The sequence below is a fragment of the Gossypium hirsutum genome, chromosome A11 (genome assembly GCF_007990345.1).
Source record: "Gossypium hirsutum isolate 1008001.06 chromosome A11, Gossypium_hirsutum_v2.1, whole genome shotgun sequence".
In the NCBI taxonomy this organism is placed as follows: Eukaryota; Viridiplantae; Streptophyta; class Magnoliopsida; order Malvales; family Malvaceae; genus Gossypium; species Gossypium hirsutum.
The window spans coordinates 29,987,134-30,008,844 of record NC_053434.1 but is presented as its reverse complement, the minus strand read 5'-3'; the positions used below and the strand labels follow the sequence as shown (position 1 = coordinate 30,008,844).

Here is a 21,711-nt window from a genome sequence, read left to right as displayed (position 1 = left end):
TTTTATTTATTCAAACTGGATTTAATACTTGTTAAACATTTTCGAATATGTGACTGAATCTCATACATGTCAAAAACACAACCACATACACAACATTCAATTCAAACATATAATTATAAAATTTAGTTACACGAACTTACCTCGACAATGTTCGTGTTCGTAGACTATTATTCCGATACTTTTTGTTTTCCCCAATCCAATTTCAAACTAGGTCTATCGGATTTATACGAGTTAATTTAACTCAATTTAATAAAATTCACATTCAACTCAATCTAATTCACATCTTAGGCAAAATTACCATTTTGCCCCTATACTTTTATTTAATTATGATTTCGTCCCTAGGCTTGGAAAATGAAATTCATGCAATTTAATCCTTATTCCAGACCTAACCAGTTTTTACATGTAACATTTACAACCCAAGTAAGTCATAAAATTCAGAATTTTTCCATAAATTTTACATCTTTACAATTTAGTCCATAAATCACAATTTCATCAAAATTCACTTTACAAAAGTTGTTTATTTATCAACAACCTTTTATTTTCTACCATAAATTTCATAATTCATGCATATTCATCCATGGAAAAACTTTAATACTTTGATAACTTTACAAATTAATCCCGAGATAACTAGATTAAGCTATTACGATATCGGAAATATAAAAGTTACTAGAAACGGGACAATAATCCATACCTAATTTAGCCAAAACAACTTGCTTGAACTCAACACCGAAAAACTAGGGGTTCCATGTCTTTGAATTGGGAAAGATGATATAAAATGATGATATTAGATATTTATTTTATTTATTATCTTTTATTTATTTACTTTCCAATTTAGTCCTTTTCTTTTCTTAAATTTCATGGATGAATCATCATACTTATCTACTAACCCCTCTTAATGGTCTATTTGCCATATAAGGGCCTCAAATTTTGAATTCCATAGCTATTTAATACTTATAGCTATTAGAACTCAACTTTTGCATTTTATGCAATTTGGTCATTTATCAAATTAGACATGTAATCGGTAAAATTTTCTTAGCGAAATTTTTATATGACATTCCTATCATAATGCAGATCATGCAATTATATTAAAATAATTTTCCTTACGGACTCGGATTTGTGGTCGCGAAACTACTGTTCCGATTTCACTATAGACCGTCTAATATCTATTATTACATAAATTTCACATAAATTTCACAATTTATTCACTTTAGTCGTTATGTATAAAAACTAACAATTAATCATTACAATTTAGTCATTTTTCATATTTAAGCTTAAAATCTATCAATTTAACACAAAAATCTTTAAGAAATCAACAATGACAACTTTCAAAAACTTCAACAGTTTTACAAATTGGTACATGGGTTAGCTAAATCAAGCTCCCATGACTTTAAAAACATAAAAATTACAAGAAAATGACTTAATTACAATACCTAATTAGTTCCTGAAAGTTGAAACAATTGAAGCTTCATATTTCTTTCATGGTAGGTGGTTTGAAGGAAGAAGAAAAAGAGAATTCTCTCTTTCTTTCCACCGAAAATGGCTTTTATACCATAATTAATAATTTGTTTTATTTTAATTAATCTTAATTTTTAACTTGGTAATCACATTTTAATATTCTAATCCACCAACATCCACTAACATATATTAGAAACTGGTTTAATTGCTATTTTGGACCTTTGGCTAATTATAAGTCCCTAAGTCTTTGGCCAATTAAAAACTTATAGTGATAAAGACTTTTACAATTTAGTCTCACACCTTAATTAAGCAATTAATAAACAAAATTGAAGGACTAAACTTTGATAAACTTTTATACCAACACCGTAAATATTTATATTTAATATTTATGGACCCGATTTACGGAAATGAAGTTCCAAAATCATAGGTGCAACTCGAGGCAAAGAAAGGCATATGTCGAAATTGGACTTATCTGTTGTTGAAACCACAAAATCGAAATTTGAAGAACCTAAAAATTTGGGATTTTTGGGAAAGTTTTGAGGTTGCTTTTGAAAAATCAAGTTGCATAAGAAGAAGAGGAGAGTTTGGGCTATCTGTCCGAGGTTTCTGTAATCCAACAACAAACGGTAACAATAAACAAAAAATTTAATCACGTTCTATAAAAACAAAATAAAAGAGGAAGAGAAAAGATACAAATGAGTTTTTTTTTAAATTTAAGTTAAAAGTGTAAAATTAATTAATTAATTTTTTTAATATATGTATTTTTTTATGTTTATTTAATATTTTTTCCTTGAAAAAAAGAAAATTAAATGTAGGTCCCTCTTTCATGCTCATTGAACTTTTTCCTCTTATCATATTGACACATGACACTCCCTAAATAGTCCACATGGCAATTTTTGTAAGTACTTAACACTGTTAGAGGAAGGTACTAAATTGGTGGATAGAAATTAAGTTCAAATATCATATTAAACATTTTAAGAGTAAAGATACACATGTTAAAACTTTTTTTTGTTATTCATTATCCCTTTATTTTAAATAATGTTAATAATTTTCATTTTCCCTTAAATATGAAACCACGAAGTTTGGCAAACATCCTTCACCTAAAAGAAAGGGCAATGGTTATTGAAGTGTGTATAATGGTAGCTAACAGAGGATACAAGCAGGAACCTACCTGCCTTAAGGAATTGTTCCCAATAGCTGATTATTTTTTCATGTTTACGGTATTGTATGCATTAAGAATTTAGTTAAAATTCAAACATTATAAAATTATATCAACTTTTTTTTAAATAATTCAGTGATTAAATTGTATTTTTTTAAATTTATGAATCAAAATAAAAATTTTACTTATAATTTAATGACTAATGATGTAATTTATTCTAAAATTTAAAATAAGATGAAATGGTGTTGGGTAAAAGGGAGGGAAGGTTTTATGTAGAAAGTGAAGGGAAGGGAGTGAGATTTGAAGCCTGGGAATATGAGAGAAAAAGCTAGAGATGACAACGAAATGATATAGGACGATTTTTTTCTCACCCTGGCCTGACTCTTTATAATGGAACCATACGTTGAAATCGATCCAATCTCGACTAAAATATAAATGCTATGCCCCGATTCAATATGACATGATTTTCAAATTATATATATTGTTAGATAAGTAATGATATAATTCAATAAACATCAATTTTTAAAAATTCAAAAAATTATACTTAATCTACTAATAAGTGGTTGGATGTAATAGTAAAGCACATTGCACTTTTTAAGTGGAAGATTTAAGTTCAAACCTTGAATATAACATTATTGAGAGGGGTAGCCACGAACCCTGAACATTGTAAAATGAACATAAAAAATATAATAAAAATTGCACTAAAGCTTCTTCTCTCATTCTCTACTTTGGCAGCCTCGTCCATTGTTATTTGACTGATATTGTTGGAATAGAATTTTATGGTTTCAATTCAATTTGATTTGCTTGGGTTAAATTTTATTTTATTTTTGAAAAATTAGGTTAAGGTGGGTCGAGCCAAGTGAAATTAGGAAAATTAGTTGGGTTGAGGTGGGTTTGAGGTAAATCCACCTCTTCTCAGTATATTTATAAAAATACTTTTAATATATGTATATATTAAGTTTTTGTTTTCAATAAATAAATATTTTAAAATAAAAAATAAAAAGTTAAAAAATGTAATCTTATTTGCTTCAAAATAAAAATAAAAATAAAACAATTAAAGTAGATTAAGGAAGGGTTGGATTTGATCGGGTCTTCTATTAAATTCCTAGTTAAAGTTTAGGACAAATATTTTTTATTAAGAGTCAAGGTCGAGGCGTGGTTGAAACGATTTAATTTGAAATGATTTAATTAAGTTTTGAATTTGAAGTTTAAAATATTTGATTATTTTAAAAGAATCAATAATGCTTAGATGCATCATATTATCCAAATTAATATGAAATACAAACAAATAATTTACTCAAGAAATACTTTAATCCTCATGCAAAATTATAACTCAAATCACCTAAACTTATCCAAGATCATTGCTTTTAATAAAATCAGTTTTCAAAAAATATTTCCATCCAAACCCTCTAATAATAAAATTTCAAAGAGTGAGCAAATGTAATAGTCGTACGCAATGATAATTCTCTTGCTGATATTAATATATGAGTTAATTTGAGCTCCAAATCTAAAATTATTCGTATTTTTATTATTTATTTGATGCTCTAAACAAAATGAACTTATCAGTTTATTTCCCTATTTAAATTTGAAGCAAGTTAATCTTATAAAACTTGAGCTCTAAACAAATTGAATTTGACAGTTTATTTTTCTGTTGGAACTTTGAAACAAGTTATAAGAACTTCAGCTGTAGCTACTGATCGGTTGTATGTTTGTCAACCAAACAACTCTGTACCTTAAATTAATAAAACGCAAGGCCTCAACTAATAAAACAATTAATGGAACCCCTTGTTTCTCTTACAATTACAAAAACCCCGCTCTGGTCTGGCCTGGTCTGGTCAGCTCAACTCTTGAGAAAATGAGCAGCCAAGAGTTTTGTAACTGTGAACCCATGGAAGGTTTCAACCTCGAACAGCTCTTTCAGCTTCTCGTCACATATTACTTTCCTCTTGTCAGCTGGATCCTTCATTAAACCAATGCTATGTTTAGAATATAAATTTTCTTGTTATTTTACAAACCTAGTATTTTAATGCAGTTAGGAATGATGACTAGAACATTGCTACTCACTACTGTGGTATATAAATATTGCTATATTATTTTGCAGGGTGGGCAAATGATATACCTGGAGGTTATTTTCTTTTATGTAATCCCACATTCTCTTGATCACGACAGCCCGTGTAAGCTCATTTTCTCCAGTACCAAGAAATTTTACCAGAGCATCTGAAAGCTGAAGAGGAGCAAGAAATCCCTTCTGTCGCTTTTCCTTTCCTTTTGCTTCATCTGGATCTGAAAAGACCAAAATGGACAGCAACGGAAACAGTAAGAACCAATAATTTTGAAAATAGTGAGATACGTGCATGCACAAGAATGAAATAAAGGTTAGAGGGATCATCACATTGCAGGGTTAAGGATTAGACAAAACATGTAATAATAAGTGGTGGAAACCTGATTCAAAACGTGTTTAGGACACATATAAAGAAATACGTGAACAAAAAAGGCATAAAGTGCAACATTCTGACTGTATCTAAATGGATGCGGCAAAGCCAGAATTAGCTGCAAAACAGTATCTCTGCAACATCACTTAAAGAGAGCATTCTTTCGAGAAACAACAGTAAAAAGACCTTTTTATGAACCGTGCAATAGTGGGGAGCAAATGTTCAGGTGAAAGGTATTGCTAATGGTACAATGGTAGACAAGATGCGAGCATAAGGCATTCTAACTCCTCGTATCAATGCAAAACAAGTCCTGTATAGAGGACATTAATTTAGTCATTTACTATCCATACCTTCTTCTCTCTCATGCTTTCTTGGCTTTTCCTTCTCCGTTGACTTGACTGGAACAACAATAACATGAAAGCCGATATAGGTTAATTTAGCACATATATTAGATATTAGGTAGGTTCAAGTTATAGCAGCATATTGCACAAGAAACAAAACTATTTTTCCTCAATTTAATTAAGAAAAAGCAAATCCTGAGGTGCAAGGTATTGCTAATAGTACAATGGTAGACAAGCTGTGAGCGTGAGACATACTCCTCACATATCAAATTATCAATGCAAAATAAGTTCTTGAGAAGACCTTAATTTAATCATTTACTATCCATACCTTCTTCTCTCTCATGCTTTCTTGGTTTTTCCCTCTCCATTGACTTGACTGAAACAAATTCAGCACATCATATTAGATAAAAGATAGGTTTGAATTACAAGACATTTGCAGCATATGGCTCAAGAAGCAAAAGTATTCTTCCTTTATTTACTTATTCAAGGCCCCGGTTTCCTGAGAAAGAGAGAGAGTAACATTAAAAATTTACAATTAATAATTGCTTTTTCTGATTTCCAAGACAATTCCCAGTTACTAGCCAATTCTGTAGGAGTCAGCAGTTTTACTTACAAGTTTCGAAAGAGTATAGTTTGAGCCCAAAATCTAATATAACTGACATTATCTAAAATAGTTTAACAAAAGCAAAATGGTAGAAGGGACAGATAGGTTATTTACCTTCGTCTGAATCCAAGGGCAAGATGTGCTTTGACAGGGCTTTGTTCATTTGAAACATGTCAATGGATTCAACACCAAAAAGTGCATGCAATGGCTCGTCACAAATTATATTTTTCTTGTTAACTGGGTCTTGCAAATTTTTCTCTCTAATATAAACCCACATTTGCTTGACTACCTAGCACCATTATAAAACAGAAAGTTTAGAACAAAGCAGCTCCTTGACTTAATCATGAAATTAACAAAGAAGAAAATGAAACGAAATTTCAAGATATTTTTAAGTTACCTCAGTCCTCGCCATTTCAGGGACTCCTAAAAGTTCCTGAAGTTGTGGGGAAAGTTTGCTTACTTTGTTAAAACCACCTCCTCTTCTCTTACCTTCACTATTGACTCCTTTTAACCTATATTATAGAATGAAACAACAATAAATTCATAAACTAACAACTATAGATTGATGGCAATTGCAATCACTGATTAAGTGTCCTACTAAACTCCAAAGCTTGCAAGACAGCGTAAAACAGAAAGTCTTAGTGTAGGTATATTCTACGGAAGCTCTAAGCAAAATCTGAGAAAGACTCTAAGCTGCTGGTGCAATATCAACAATTCACGCAAAACTCACATTAAAATATGCTCACCGTTCCACATGAAATGAAAATGTTTAAGCTTTATCAAAAGCCACTCATTGAGTCCTGCCACTCGGGTGGTAGAGCAGCAATTGTTGTTAGCTAATATTACAAAACAATATATTATTGGTTCAAAAGTGAAGCAAGAAGTCTGTCCAACATGTAAGACTTAATGCAACTTAGATAAGAAATCATTGAAAGCAACCTGGAAGACATCCTTAGGAAAAACTAATCTTATCCTGTTAGAAAGGAGAATATGGAGTCAGCATTTATTACAAGTTCAAGTTCACCTATTTCCTTCTTCCCAGCCCCAAAACATCAAAGAATGAGAACATGAAAATTTAGATTGTCGAGAATCTTCAAGAGTCTAATTAAACAGATTAAGTCACGAAAAAGAAGGAAGGAACAAACATACTGCAACTTATGGGCATAATATTTGTATAACATAACCTGAGCTTAAATACACATACCACTAAGCAGAAAGGGACCCATATTTCTTGTTCTAGAGGCCAGATTTAAACCACAATGAGAGAACATATAGTAGCTTGCACTTGTTTTAAAGCATTGCAGTCAACACAACACAACTTTCTTCTTTAAAATTTATGTAGCAGCACCACAAATTGAAAGGGATTGTTTCCAGGTGAAGAGCAAATATCTTACTGTAACTTATAAGACAAAGGGGGACAAGAGGAAAAAAATGTTTCCATAAGATCAATTGCGTCAAAGGACAAACAAGAAAACATGAACTTGGAAATCAAATTGCCTGGTGAGATCATATTTAAAGCATTTTCAAACAATTTCATTGTTAAGCAATTCATTACAGTTGGTCAAAGCTCCAAAACTTTTTTTGGAGAGTTTAGAAGTACAAATAGAGTACATATCGTACAACAAATACATACCGAGCAACTATAAAGTAAAATTAAATCAACACAAAGCACAAACGGAAAAGAACTAGTATATAACCAGACAAAACCCACACATGGCAACGGTACATGGTGGGACTGGAGACTCAAACTTAGGTACTCAAGGACCCAACACCTCAGCCTTTGCCAACAAGGCCTCATTGGCAAAATATATTTGCTTAAGCTTTTTCCAAATCAAAATTGGGGAAATTTTAAGAAATATCATGTTTCTAAAAGTAAAAATAGAATCCGAGACACATATGTCTCCTTCACTTTTATGAGACATAAAAAGGAAAAGAAAAAGAAATCGCATCATTATCGTTATTATTTTTCTTTTATTTACAGAACTATGATTAATCAACCTTGTAAGATGACTTCCACGGCAATGACTCACTGAGTTGGATTTAAATTAAAAACCTGTTCAGATTAAATACAAACAGCCTCTGTCAAATTTCTCCATTCAAAACATTTTCTCCGATTAAACATGCATTGTTAAAAAATCTTAAAAAAAAAAAACATAGCACACCGTTAAAGCTAAAGCATAACCATAAGCAACGTAACCTCACAATTAACTTCTAAACAAAGCATTCTCTAAATCTTTTCAAAAAGAAAAAACAGTAACGTGCATTCCCTTTAATTACTGTTGCGTAAAATTTAGTATAATTACTAAATCATTAATAATAACTGACCGTTTCTTTGAGGTAGCCTTTTTGTTCTTCGCTCTTTCCGGCTCCTCCTCTTCGTCGTCCGAATCAGAGCCGTCGGTTTCCTCTGATTTAATCTTATCCGTCTGATCATCTTCATTTTGTTCTTGTTGTTGTTGTTCTTCGGCATTTTCGAACTGGTTTTGGAGATATAAATCGACCTGTTCCCTAATAAACTTCTTCCTGTCCGTCAAATCAATACCGAAATCTTCCTCCAATCTCCGCCGCACGATTGCTGTAGTTGTGGTGTTGAGGTCCGATTCACCTAAGAACTCCCAGAGTCGGGCGATTAGCTCCGAGTCCAAGACCATTTCGGTTATTGTTTCCTTTACTCAGTGAATCAGGTGGCGTAGAAGAATTTGTATCATTTAAGAGCGGAAATCGAAGAGCAAGAAATAAATGAGATAAAAAGAAAAAAAGGTTGGCTCACCCGTTACTCGTTTGGACTTTGGAGCGAACTGAAAGTTGAGGTGTCCCAAGGATCTTTCTATTCTTACTGATTTGCCATTTTAATTTTTTCTACAAAAATGGCCACATTGTACACGCATCACGTGGGCTGGGCCTACAACGTCAACCGCAATATTAAGATAACTAGAATTCTTATATTTTTAGACAGCGTTATTTATCCATTATATATTTTCTATTTCCAAAAAATATTTGTAATTGATGGTCATGAAATTAATTAAAAATTTGACTAAGTCAAGTGTATTTATCAATTAATATTATTGTTACAATGAGTAAATATATTATTTTCACGAAGATTACAAGTACTAGTAATTACTATTTTTCTATTATTTAACCGAATAATTTAAATGATCGATTAAAACTAATATTAACTAATTTAATTAACTAACAAACGCGACAAAGAACAAAATGAGAAAAAAATTGAATAACAACCAAGAAACGAAACAATATCCAAGAAAAAATCTATCTAGATTTCATTTGTCACTATTAATCTAAATTACACAATTTCCTTACTTAGCACTTTAATTCATAGAAATTTCTAAATTATATTAATATCTCTTTTGAGCATCAGAGCAACTCACTCTAGGTTGATTAATTGAAATTTCTTTCTAATTTAAACCCCTATTATTACACTAACTTGTGCTATGGATTCCCCTATTAGATTTGACTCTAATTCGGTAGATTTATGTTGTCCTATTTCTAGGATTGTATGCAATTCCACTCAATTACGCAAGATCTAATCTTAAACAGGTTTTCTTCAACCACCGATTTAAGCACATCGAACATGGATTAATACTCTAGAAATATCAAACCAAGAATTAAGCACACATAATTGAGAACAAGAAACTAAGTATTTATTGTGTAAAATAGAAATAAAACGACATAATTCATTGTAGGGTTTATCTCCCATATGTATTTAGAAAATTAGTTCATGCTCGAAAAGAGAAAAATCAAATATACAGTATACCTGAAAGAATAAAAGAAACTCATGATAACTTCCTAAGAAATCAACTAGGAATCTTCAATCTTGATGGAAATCTGCTTCAAAGTCGACTTCAATGGTATTTTTCGAGTTGTTTTCTTGAGTTTATTTGACGCCCCTCTCATATATTTTATTTTTGTCATATATATATATATATTAGACTGCCTGAAAAACCTAAAAATCGTGATTTTCTACTGTTCAATGCGCAATCCTGTGAAATCAACACGGTCTATCACACACCCGTGTGGTTTAACCGTATGAAAAGGTATAGCTTGCGTGGCTCCTTCAACTTGCTTCGACGCTCCAGTTTTCGATTATTTTTTCGCTTCTTTTGCTCTCAAGCGCTCTATTAAGCATTGAAACATTAATTTAAAGGATTAGACGTATAAAATTCACAATTAACATCAGATAATAACCCAAAACGCGTTAAGAATGAGGTTAAAACATGTTACTTTTAGCACTTATCAAATATCCCAAAACTTAAATGTTTACTTGTCCTTAAGCAAAATTCTCAACCCATATTCATGTTAACTTCCCTTAATTTATTATTTTCATCGACAATGTCTTAGGGTAATCTGCAAATAATTATGCATTAAAAATTTAAACTAAAATGACACTATAAAGCACAAGCAATCCAAGTAGAAAATTTTAAGGCTTAAAAATATAGGCGTCTCTCTTTTCTCAATATTTACTTGAAATTCAAACTCAACAAGAATTAACACCCTCACTAAGGTTCACTCAAAGCACTCAAGGTGTTTAAAGTTCAATTAATGTGCACTCAATAGTCAAACAAGAAGTGTTATTATCATAGGCTCGCTTAAAAATCAAATCTCCACAACTATAGAAATAAGATGACACACCAATCAAGAGGTCTTTACGAGGTCGTAACGGGGCTTACGTTAAGGGTACGAAAAAGGTCATAAAAGGTGTTTACAATCGTGAGTCGAATTGATAGGTTACTAAACCAAAAGAATCAACTGCTGAATTAAAAGAATTTAAATCAATTTGAAATAAAGAGCAGATGTGAGCTTTTATACAAAAGGTGAGAGTAACGATTCAACCAACTAACCAAATTGAATCTTGATAAAAAGGGGGTCAATAAAAATGGTGATTTACAAAATTAATGTGGTTTTCAGGTTCACATAAATGAGTGATAAGTAAAAAAATGGATTAGAGTCAATGAGGCTTACTAGAGGATAATACAATAGGTAAACTATTTTAAGGTTAAACCCTAAGTGCCTCTATCATCTCAGCATATTAAATCGATAATGTGGTCTCGATATGTATAACTAAAACAAGTTCTAGAATAACAAATCTAATTGATATACTCACAACCAAAATAAAATGAGCATGAAAAAGTAGATGCTTTATAGGCTAAAAAGCTCACAAAAAATTTATGGTTTTGATGTCAAACTTAGAAATTTAAAATTTAAGATAATGCTTCAGTTCAAAGAGACAACCTAAAATAATAGTTTTCTAAAAATGACTTATCATGCTTGACTCTCTCGTGTCTTAAATTATAAATAACACCAAGCATAAAAATCCATAAATTAATCCCAAACAGAACAATAAAAACTCCAAATTTAGAAAAATTAACTCTAATATAAGACTTAAGGAGATTATTTAAACACAAACAACAATTCAATGACTATATCACATAACATATAAAATTCTCCCCACACTTAAGATGGATATTGCCCTCAATATACAAACAAAATTAATCACAATAAGCAAAGCATTATAAGAAAGGGAGGAAGAGAATTGGAACTGCCCTAAATTTGGATGAATGGGCCGAGATAGTGAAATCTAAAAACATAGGAGATCCTAAATTAATTACATGAGTCCATGCATAGTAATAAGAAAATAGACAAAAGTAAAATAAGATAAAAAGGTAATAGAATAAACAAAAAAATTGAAATAGCAACAATAATAAAGTGCATAAAAAATATAGCAATTTGGAAAAGAAGAAGAAAAAATAACAATAAAAAAGTACAAATAAAAAAATGATAAATAAAAGATAAAACTAGGTAGAAGATAAAACTAGGTAGAATCACTAATCGACATCGCGAGGAATATCATGATCAAGAGGCTCTGGGTTAGTCGTGCGTACTGGTGATGAAAGATGAAAGTGTTGGCATAACTGCAGTAAATATGCCTTCATACGGTCCTGCTACTGCTGTAAGAAATTGACTTGCTTTGACTGCTGTTGCTGTGTGCAATATATGTCCTCAAGTGTGACAGTATGTGCAGCTGTAGAATTACTAGGGGAGGAATAGGTCGAGATGGGTATGCTTGTCTAGGTGGGTTATCGTTTAGAAGCTCCTTATGCTTACCTTGTGGATCTAGACAAAGCAATGTAAACCAGTTTGGACTAAATTTGGGTGACGGTGAATCATCTACATGTGGTTCATAATAATCAATCCCTGAGGGGCCATCTATTCGACCAGTCTCAAGGAGGAGGACTACTCCAGAGTATCGAAAAGTCTAAAATACCTCGCTAGATGAGTCACATAGGGACCCATACAGATTGGTCCCTTCATGTACCGATCCAAATTGTGACGACAACAGTGATTCACAAAATATGCTACATCAATCGGGTGACGATTATCCATGCTCCATAAAAAATATGTGTTTACGATACTTATGACCCCTGTGCTTTCTTTTCGTCTCGTCACTATGTATGCCAATATGACATGGATGTATCATAAAGCAAGGGGTAAGCTTGTTACCTTCGTCTGACTCAGGTTCTATGGCAAATCAATTTCGGTAATATCAAACCAATAGTGTGGAGCCAATCGATGGACTTGCCTGGAAAGTGTCGTAAACTTGGGAGTACTCATAAACTTGTCGGAATATAATCCAAGTGTAGCTCCAAAACCTGGGATGCTAAAGTAATGTGTCGTACCCCCTAGTTGGAATAAAATAGTGCGAGGCTCGTCCCACCTTGATATAGTTGGTTGTAAAAAAAAAAGGTAAAGTAGAACTCTAGTGTGAGTTTTGCATAAGTAGGCTCCATAATGGTAAAGAACTGGTCTCATGGTGTTGTGTCGATCAATACACAGATTCGGGCAGAAAAATTGACTGCCTAGAGAGCATCCCAATCAATGCATCGACCCACTCTGTAACAACCTGGTTTTAGATAAATCGAAACAGTGGTTTCAAAACCACAAATCTGATGTCAAAAAATTATTTTAATATTATTTTATGTGTTTACAGTATGATTGTATATATGTGTGAAAATTTCGTGAGCTAATTTTATCGTTTAATAGCTTAATTTGAGAAAAAGGTCTAAATCGCGTAAAATGCAAAAGTGGCATTCTATATGTTAATTGTGTTTAATTGCTATGGTTGATTAAATTTGAGGTCCTTATATGATAATTAGCCCAATTTTGAGTTAGTGGATGATATTTGGTTTGACATTTGTGTAAATATGAATTTATTTTAATGGCAAATTAATAAAATGTTAAATAATGTTTAATTAAATTAAACAAAAACCATTTTTTTATGCTATCATCTTTCTCCATAGCCGAACATCAAAAGAAAAAGATTAGTTTGGGAGCTTTGAGCATTCGGTTCATGTATGTTTCAATTGTAAGTCCATTTTGACTCGTTTTTGATGATTTTTATGTTTTTATGATCGTTGCAACTAGTACTAGCTAGCCCGTGTCTTTGATTTCAAAACTGTTAAAGATTTTGATAGTTGCCATTGATGAGCTTATGTGTTCTTTGATGTTTAATGGTGAAATATGAATATTTGATGTTAGATTTTCATATTTTATAAAGTGATTTTTGATGAAAATGCAAATTAGGGATTAAATTATAAAATATTAAATTTTGTGGTTAAAAATGTGATTATTTGGAAAATATGGGCTACTATGGCAATAAGAAGAATTCGGCTAAGCATGGGTAGGATGAAATTGCATGAAATTTGTGATTTTATGTGATAAGGACTAAATTGTAAAAATGTAAATGTGAATGATTGGATAAGAATGTAATTGATCCACACGAGCAAAGAAATAAATAAACTTGTGAAGTTTTGTTAATTATGTGATTGGAATTTTGGTATAAAGATGAAATCAAATGAATTTATATTATAGTATATGTAAATGCTTAATATGTGCTTATTCAATAAGATAAGTTTAATATCATACGAGCTTACTAAGTTTTATAGCTTACTTTGTGTTATTTTCTATCTTTTATAGTGATTCAAACGTTCTCTCGGGTTGGAAGTCAGTGGAGATCGCATCACACTATCCGATTTTTGATTTCGGTATTTATATACTTGTGACTTGGTTATATGGCATGTATAGGCTTGAGTTATGTGAAAATGTGTTTGGTAATGTTGAATGTGAGTTTGGATTGTATATGATGTAAATGTTGGTGTGTATTTGGCCATTTGAATTGGCTAGATTTATGAATTTGGTAAGTGATATGTGATGTATATAATGCCTTATGTTTTGGCAAGTTTAGCATGGCTTATGTATTGGCTAGATAGTTAATTGATTTGGATAATTGTAAATGATGTGTCATGGTTGAAAAATGGCATATTGTGAATTGGTTTTAAAGATGATGAAATGGTATGTTTTGTGGCATGAATTAGTTGATAATATGGTAAGAATTAGGGGTGAGTATTCGATCGAGTTGAGTCGAATCCAGTAAAATTTTTTTGAGCTAGTCTAGTTGACAAATCCTATTTTAGCAACCAAACTCAATTTGAATTTTTTTCGAATCGAATCAAATCGAGTCAAAAAATTTCGAGTCAAATTGAGTCGAGTTAACGAATCCTATTATTTAGACTTAATGTTGCATTTAGATGGACCGATTATTTAACTAGTAGATGAAGTACAAGATTATTTAACTACATGAACAATATAATGATTTAGTCTTTTAACTTAATAGGTAAAAATTTATCAAAACGATGCAATTTTACCTTTTAAATTAATTATTTTGAATTTTTAGTTTGAAAAAAGTAAACATTTATCAAAACAACGTAGTTTTGTCTTTTTTTATTCGGATTTTTGGATAACTCGAACTATGTAATTAATATTCGAGTTAAACCAAAAAACTTAATTTTTTATTTGAGTTGATTCGAATAACTTGATTAACTCAAATAACTCAAACTATTTAATTCAAAATTTGAATTTTTTATCGAGTTTTTCGAATCGAATCGGATTTTGCTCACCCCTAGTGAGAATATGCATAAAGAAATTAGGTGAAAAATGTTGGTTATGACATATTGATGTGGTATGTTTTGGTTATGATTTTAGGGGTTGAATGAATGGTTTATAAATGGCATGAAATGTGTATGAAATAGCATGCTTTGGTTGCCTTTGAATATATTGAAAAGGTATGAAATGATGTGGTGTAGGTATGCTTGATGCAGGTGAGAAATGTGGCTTAAACCAAGCGTATATGTGTCCCACACGGTTGAGCACATGAGCGTTTGACTCGACCGTGTGTCTACTGTAACTTAGTTAAAACAAGTCAGTGAGTTACACGGTTTAGACACACGGGCGTGTCTACTGGCCTTGTATGGCACATGAGCTAGTGTATAGGCGTGTGGCCAGCCGTGAGACCCAAGTTTACACGACCATGGCACACATGCGTGTCTCGGCCGTGTGTTACAAGTCAGTATGTATGCCTTGTTTCCATACGGCCTGTGACACGGGCGTGTCTAATAGCTGTGTGAGGCACACGGGCTGTTCACACGGGCGTGTGATCCTTGTATGCTTGAAAATTTTATAAGTTTCTCAAAGTTTTCAAATGTTATCGATTTAGTCCTAAACCTCTTTCTAGCATGTTTTAAGGTCTCGTAGAGCCTTATAAGGGACAGTGTGATTATGTTTGATTAATGTTTATGTGATAATGGCTTTATGTTCGAGAAATGTATGTTGTATGTTGTGATTTGATCGGTATGCCTCATAACCCTATTTCGGTGACGGATACGAGTTAGAGGTGTTACACACTCCTAAGGGTCACTCCTTCAATTACTGGTATTGGTCCTCATATGGACCTAGACTGAATTGGAAAAATAAGTATTTGGTGGTCATGGTCTAAGCCAAAAACAAAGATGCACTTGATGTTTTTCGCCTTTTAGAAGAGGGGACAAGTAACTTAGTCTTACTTATTGTATTTGTCATTATGTACCTGAAATAAAAATTTCCAATAAGATGTATCAAACTATTGAAATGCTAAATGGGTAGTAATTTTCAAGTTCGACGTATAGGAGTGATAGTGCAATGACTAGTGAAACAACAGCTAGAATTGGCAAGAAACGAAAGTCTGTAGCAGGAATATATATGCAACAAAAATTTTCATTTCAGCAATGACCACACAAGCATCATGATAAATAGTAAAAACAAAGAGTCGGAGCCAAAATTCATTTATTGCAAAAAACAATATTTATCAGACATAAAGCACTAGCATACAGAAAGTCAGAGCAATAATGTCATCAGGTAAACAAACTTATCAACAACACTAAAGTAAACCAAACTAGAACACAAAGTAGGGAACCAAGCAATATCGACAGAGCATAAAATATAAAGTAATAATTAGAATGATGCATAATATATATACAATAGAAAATAATATAAAGAGAAAAGTAAACATAATAAATAAAATAAAATAAAATAAAAATATAGAGGATAATGGTAAAGAAAAAACGATGGTGGTTTGTTTGGACAACGACTGTGTGAAATGAGGAGTCGAGGGAGGATGAAGTGGTGGTTATTGGGCAGTGCGATAGGGGTTTGGAGGGAGATCTACATTGTAAGTGAATGATGGTGGAAAGAAAGAAGGAGGAGGAAGAAAAAGGGAAGGAATTGGCAGTGTTAGGACAAGGCGACAAATGGTGACAATAAAAAGACGGCGGGGAGTAGTAAATCAATGGCGAAGGTGTGGAGCGGTTTGGGAGGCATAAAATAGGGAAATGGGTGAGAATGGTTGAAAATAGAAGTTATGGTTTCAGAAAAGGATGGCATGATCGTGTATTTAGCTCGTGTTAGGTCACATGGTCGTGTCATTCAATTGTGTATGTCATTGAGGTTGTGTGGCTCATAATAATCCAGTCCAATCATTACACGACCGTGTATATGGACACACATGGGCGTGTCACCAAGCCGTGTGACTCTCTGAAGTCGTTGAAGTTATAAAATGTTTTAAAAATTGCTCCAATATTTACACAGTGTGTGATAAGCTCGTGTGTCTAGGCCATGTAACACTCCTTACCCGTACCTGAGATCGGGACAAGGTACGAGGCGTTACCAGACACATACTCGGATATTTTTAGAAAATATGGGTTACAAAATTTCATTCTAATTTAAAACCAATCAAACAACATCATAGTGTCCCCATTTTGGACCTATGAGGTCCAAAACATACATTAAAAGCAATCCGGGACTAAATCGAGAACTATAGAAAATTTTTGTAAAATTCCTAGGGTTATACCTCACACGCCCGTGTGGAGGCAAAGCACACGCCCGTGTGCTTGGGGACATGCCCATGTGCCCCACCCGTGTTGAATTATTTTGATTTATTTCCATTTCAAACCTACAGGAGTTTTCATACTGCCAAGCACACGCCTGTGTCCCTTGTGATAGCCCTAAATTGACCATAGTTGGAAAGTGGTTTCGGGACCACAAAACCGAGCCATAAGAAAATAATTAACAGTCATATTTAATGCTTATTATATATGAACATGCACGTGTGAAAATTTCATGCTTAAATTTCGTATATAGTATGTGAAATTTATCAAATAGGACTTGTGTGAGAAAATTTAGAAATGTGCTAGGCAAATGTTAAAGTGGCCTATTAAAGCATGTTAGAAAATGCTTGTACTTGCATGTCAAATTAGCCAAAATCTAGATGGTGGCCGGCCATGCTATGGGTTAAAACATATTATAAATATGTTATGTTAACATTTTGTGTTAAAAATAATAAAATAAAGGATATGGGTAATAAAATAATAGTGGTTAGTAGGAGGAGAAACCAAAGTTAGCTTAGGTTGCTCCTCTATTGCCGTAACTAGAGGAAGAAGATGAAGAAAAATTCGGCCAAGGTGGTTCTCTAGATTAAGGTATGTTCAATGTTACTTTTGGAAGTTTATACATCCCTTGGATGATTAGTCTAAATTCTATCTAACTCATGGTTGGATTTGGGGTTGTTGGAGAGTTAGGATTCGGCTAAGAAGCTTAAAAATTTTAGTTGATGCCTTGATGCTATTAGCATGTTAGATATGTGGATGTGTTAAGTTGCTGGTTATGTTAGCATGAAAGTTGAGATTCTTAACTCATTTTGTTTGGAGGTGCCGAATTTAGATTTAAGAAGAGAATGGGTAATCGGTTGTGCTTGGTAGAATGGTGGATGAGTTGCCAAATGTGGTCTTTGGTTTGGGCATAAGAAATAATATTATGCATAGGTTTTGGTTTTGGTAGTACTTATATAATTATAATTAGTTCATTTTGATGGTTTGGCATGAGGTGATAAGTAAAAGTTTAAAGGTAGCTTAAGTTAATTGATACTCGCTAATGATTTCGAATTGAAGCTTTGTTAAGTTGTGAAATGAGTGGCCGAGAGAGCTATAGACTATTGCCGGATGTATGTTCGGTTAATAGAGTCTCCAAATTGATTATATGTGTGTGTGCTATTAGAAATTCAAAGGATTTTCGGCAGAATGTGGTTAGGGGTTAAGTCATGAGAACTTGGGGGTATTCATATTTGGACCTTAAGATTTTGTACACTATGGCTATGTGAGTTAGGTGTTAAATAACTTAATTATGTGTATGTATGACCAAGTATAATCGGCCACATGAGTAAAATGAGTTTGATATGTGATTGCCGAATGTGATTAACAAGTAAACCTTATTGGTAAAAATATTTAATACTTCTACTTGTATATATATTAAGCTCAAGGGCAAGGGGATCAAAGTTGGATCGGGGAAAAGAGAAAGCAATAGAGTAATCAACCCACAACCGTTCCAAGATACCGAGGTAAGTCTTTGAGTAATGGAACTTAGTTTATGATTTGATTATGTCATGACATATAAGCATAACAAATAAACGGTGATATAATGATCCTACTTGAATTGTATATCGGGGTAATTAGTTATACTTATGACTAGTAGCCGAATGTGCATAGAGATCATGTTATAAAGCCAATCAAAACCATGCTCTTTGTATGTGGCTATTGAGCCGAAAATGGTAAGGGTTGATAAGTGTCTTGTGTTTGAGTTTTAGTAATGAAAATGAAATATGGATGTGTCATGATTTATTGATATATGTGTATGATTATTCGGATGATAACTGGACTAAGATGCTAGTGACTATATCCGGGCTAAGTCCCGAAGGCATTTGTGCGAGTTACTATATCCGGGCTAAGTCCCGAAGGCATTTGTGCGAGTTGCTATATCCGGCTAAATCCCGAAGGTACTTGGGTTTGGAAATGAGCGATCTTGCTGTAATAACTTCAATTAATACGCTCATAAATCCAAACGATAAGGTATGTTTCGTATATGCACTGGAAAGGTCGATTCCTTTTTAAATAGTATTCGCTTAATTGATTAACAAGCTTCCGGCCTTTAGTTAGGTTCGATCCTGAGTGCATGAATATAATGGTTGAAGCGTGAAGTAACCATGATTGTGGGAATATGCGTATATGCAATCATTCATTTAGTCTTACGAACGCTATACTTTAGTTGTAAATAATTTCATTACTTAAAACTTACTAAGCATCAAAATGCTTATTCTGTTGCTTTAATTCTCTGTTTTATAGATTTTGTTCGTCAGCTATCGGACTCGGGAGTGTCAAAGTCAAAGTCGTCCACACTATCTAAGCCCTTTTGGTACTCTTTTAGTTGAATTTTGATAATGGCATGTATAGGGCTGACCCTTGTTGTTAATTAAGTATCTTTTGGTAATGTATATTCGTATAGCCATGCGAAAATGGCTCGTATATTTTGAAGTATATCATTACGGTCTTATGATATGGTTATTAAGTGGTGTGGAAATGTTTGGTAAAGACTAGCCATTGGAATGGCTGATCACGGTCCTATTGGGGCTACGTACGTCATGGCTAATCGTGATTATACTTGAAAATAGTGTATGTCAATTTACTAATGGATTCATGGAAAATTATGAAATAGGTAAAATTTACCTTAAAATAGATGCTGACAGCAGCAGTGATGTAAGTTTGAAAAATCACTAAAAATAGTAGGAATAGAATTAAATAGTGAATAAATTACATAATCGAATCTTGATGAGTCTATTTTCATATGAAAGAAACAAAATGACCATATGAGCCGTATTTTATGAGATGTTTAAGTTTTCGTGAAACAGGGCCAGAGCGTTTTCTGGATCCCCTGTTCTGATTTTGAAAATTTACCATAAATTAACCAGAGACAATTAAAAGTCATGCTTTATATGTATGGATTCCTTTTTTAGTCTAGTTTCATTAGAAACAAACGGAATAAGTATTTAAGCTCTGTACAGGGATATATCTAAGTTGTAATGCATGAAGATCAGAGTAGTCGAACCCTGAAATAGGGGAGACTTTAACTAATAAACTGTACTAATTGGCCTGACCAAAAATTCTAGAAAAACATTTGTGGATGGACATATGAGTCTAGTTTCAGGAAAAATTTACGGAATTGGTTTTAGAGTTTTTGAAATTGAGATATGATTTTTAAAGTAACTGTGATGCAGTTAGCTAACTTGTCTGGAAATTTTTAAAATGAACTGTGTAAGTAAATGAATTAAGTCCGTTAACACCTCGTGTTCGACTCCGACAACGGTCTCGGGTACGGGGCGTTACATCCCTGGCTCGTGTCCCTCACACGACCTAGACACTCCCGTGCCCTCGCTCATGTCCGAAAACCCAGACATTCTGTTTATGACATCATCATTCATTTTGAGGCACACGGCTAAGGCACACTTCTGTGTGCTAGGCCGTGTCCTCCACATAGTTGAGACACACAGACGTGTCTCTGGTCGTGTGTTACTACCATGCAAACTAACCTAAAATTTTAGGTGCAGGAGACACACGGCCAGGCAACACGTCCATGGGGGCTGCCCATGTGTCACACATGGCCTAGACACATACCCTTGTGTCTACCCGTGTAGACCTTTTTAGGGAAATTTTCCAAGCCTTTGGTCACCCTCTATCATCCATACACACTTAAAGACTTCAATGGTATTTAACATGGCCTAATTATACTCTTCAACAACCTTGGCATATCCCATTGCATGTTAACCTCATTTCATTAGTTTAGTACATGCTAAATTATCCTTTTCGTATTAGGGATTAACATAGCACATTTTTCATTTTACACTTAAGCCATATTACAACCATATACCATTATATGCTATGTCCACTCTCTCAAATTATTAGGTCCCATTTCAATCATCCATCCATGATAACCCTCATCATACTATCTTATGAAACATTTAAACATAAACATGCATCATTAGTAGGTTTACAACCTACATCAATATAAGCTATATCTCATGGCCATATACAAAAGAATAAGTACACCATTTAAGCCCTTCCATTGGCTAGCCAAATGACATATAGAACAAAATGACCAAAAACCCTATACATGCCATTAAACAAAATAAAAGTATCTATATACCAAAGCGGGATAAATCGATAGTGTGTTGATTCTCCAACCGTCTTCCAATCTTCACGGGTCTACGAGCTCTGTAAGACAGGGAAAAGAGAAGGGGCTAAGCATTTATATGCTTAGTAAGCCCAGATAACTGGAAAGTAAACTTACAGATTAATTAGCATACAACCATATTTAGGCAATAATTCCAACAAGCATGAAATAGTTTCCCTATCACATGCACTCAATCATCAAGTTAGTCTCATAACAATACATCATGTCATTAGTCTTAGATAAGCTCATCAATCCAATATTTCCATTCTTTATTTCTCAGGT

The 21,711-nt window shown here is 33.0% G+C and overlaps 1 protein-coding gene across 7 annotated transcripts; it reads right to left on the bottom strand.

Annotated features, from left to right (window-relative positions):
* Positions 1 to 4,232: 4,232 nt before the first annotated feature.
* Positions 4,233 to 8,837, bottom strand: LOC107897105 (upstream activation factor subunit UAF30). 7 transcript variants are annotated; one of them, XM_016822463.2, is made up of 8 exons: positions 8,762 to 8,835; positions 8,317 to 8,657; positions 6,389 to 6,503; positions 6,106 to 6,280; positions 5,716 to 5,763; positions 5,397 to 5,444; positions 4,734 to 4,897; positions 4,233 to 4,574 (listed from the first exon to the last, which is right to left on the bottom strand). In XM_016822463.2, exons 2-8 carry the CDS (start codon positions 8,640 to 8,642, stop codon positions 4,455 to 4,457), a joined length of 996 nt encoding a protein of 331 aa, XP_016677952.1. In that variant the 5' UTR covers positions 8,643 to 8,657; positions 8,762 to 8,835; the 3' UTR covers positions 4,233 to 4,454. The 7 variants fall into 7 exon arrangements, with proteins under 7 accessions (XP_016677952.1, XP_040937725.1, XP_016677945.1 ...); XM_041081791.1 differs by having other exon boundaries at positions 4,233 to 4,567; positions 8,762 to 8,809; XM_016822456.2 differs by having other exon boundaries at positions 8,317 to 8,837.
* Positions 8,838 to 21,711: the final 12,874 nt, after the last annotated feature.

Bases quoted from the DNA above. Each gene is read 5' to 3' on its own strand.
- LOC107897105 (XM_016822456.2), bottom strand. From the start codon at position 8,642: ATGGTCTTGGACTCGGAGCTAATCGCCCGACTCTGGGAGTTCTTAGGT. The intron at 5,764-6,105 runs GTAAATAACCTA...AATTTGTTTCAG, and splicing joins GCCCTTGGATTCAGACGAAG to TCAAGTCAATGGAGAGGGAA. The intron at 4,898-5,396 runs GTATGGATAGTA...TGGTCTTTTCAG, and splicing joins AAAGCATGAGAGAGAAGAAG to ATCCAGATGAAGCAAAAGGA.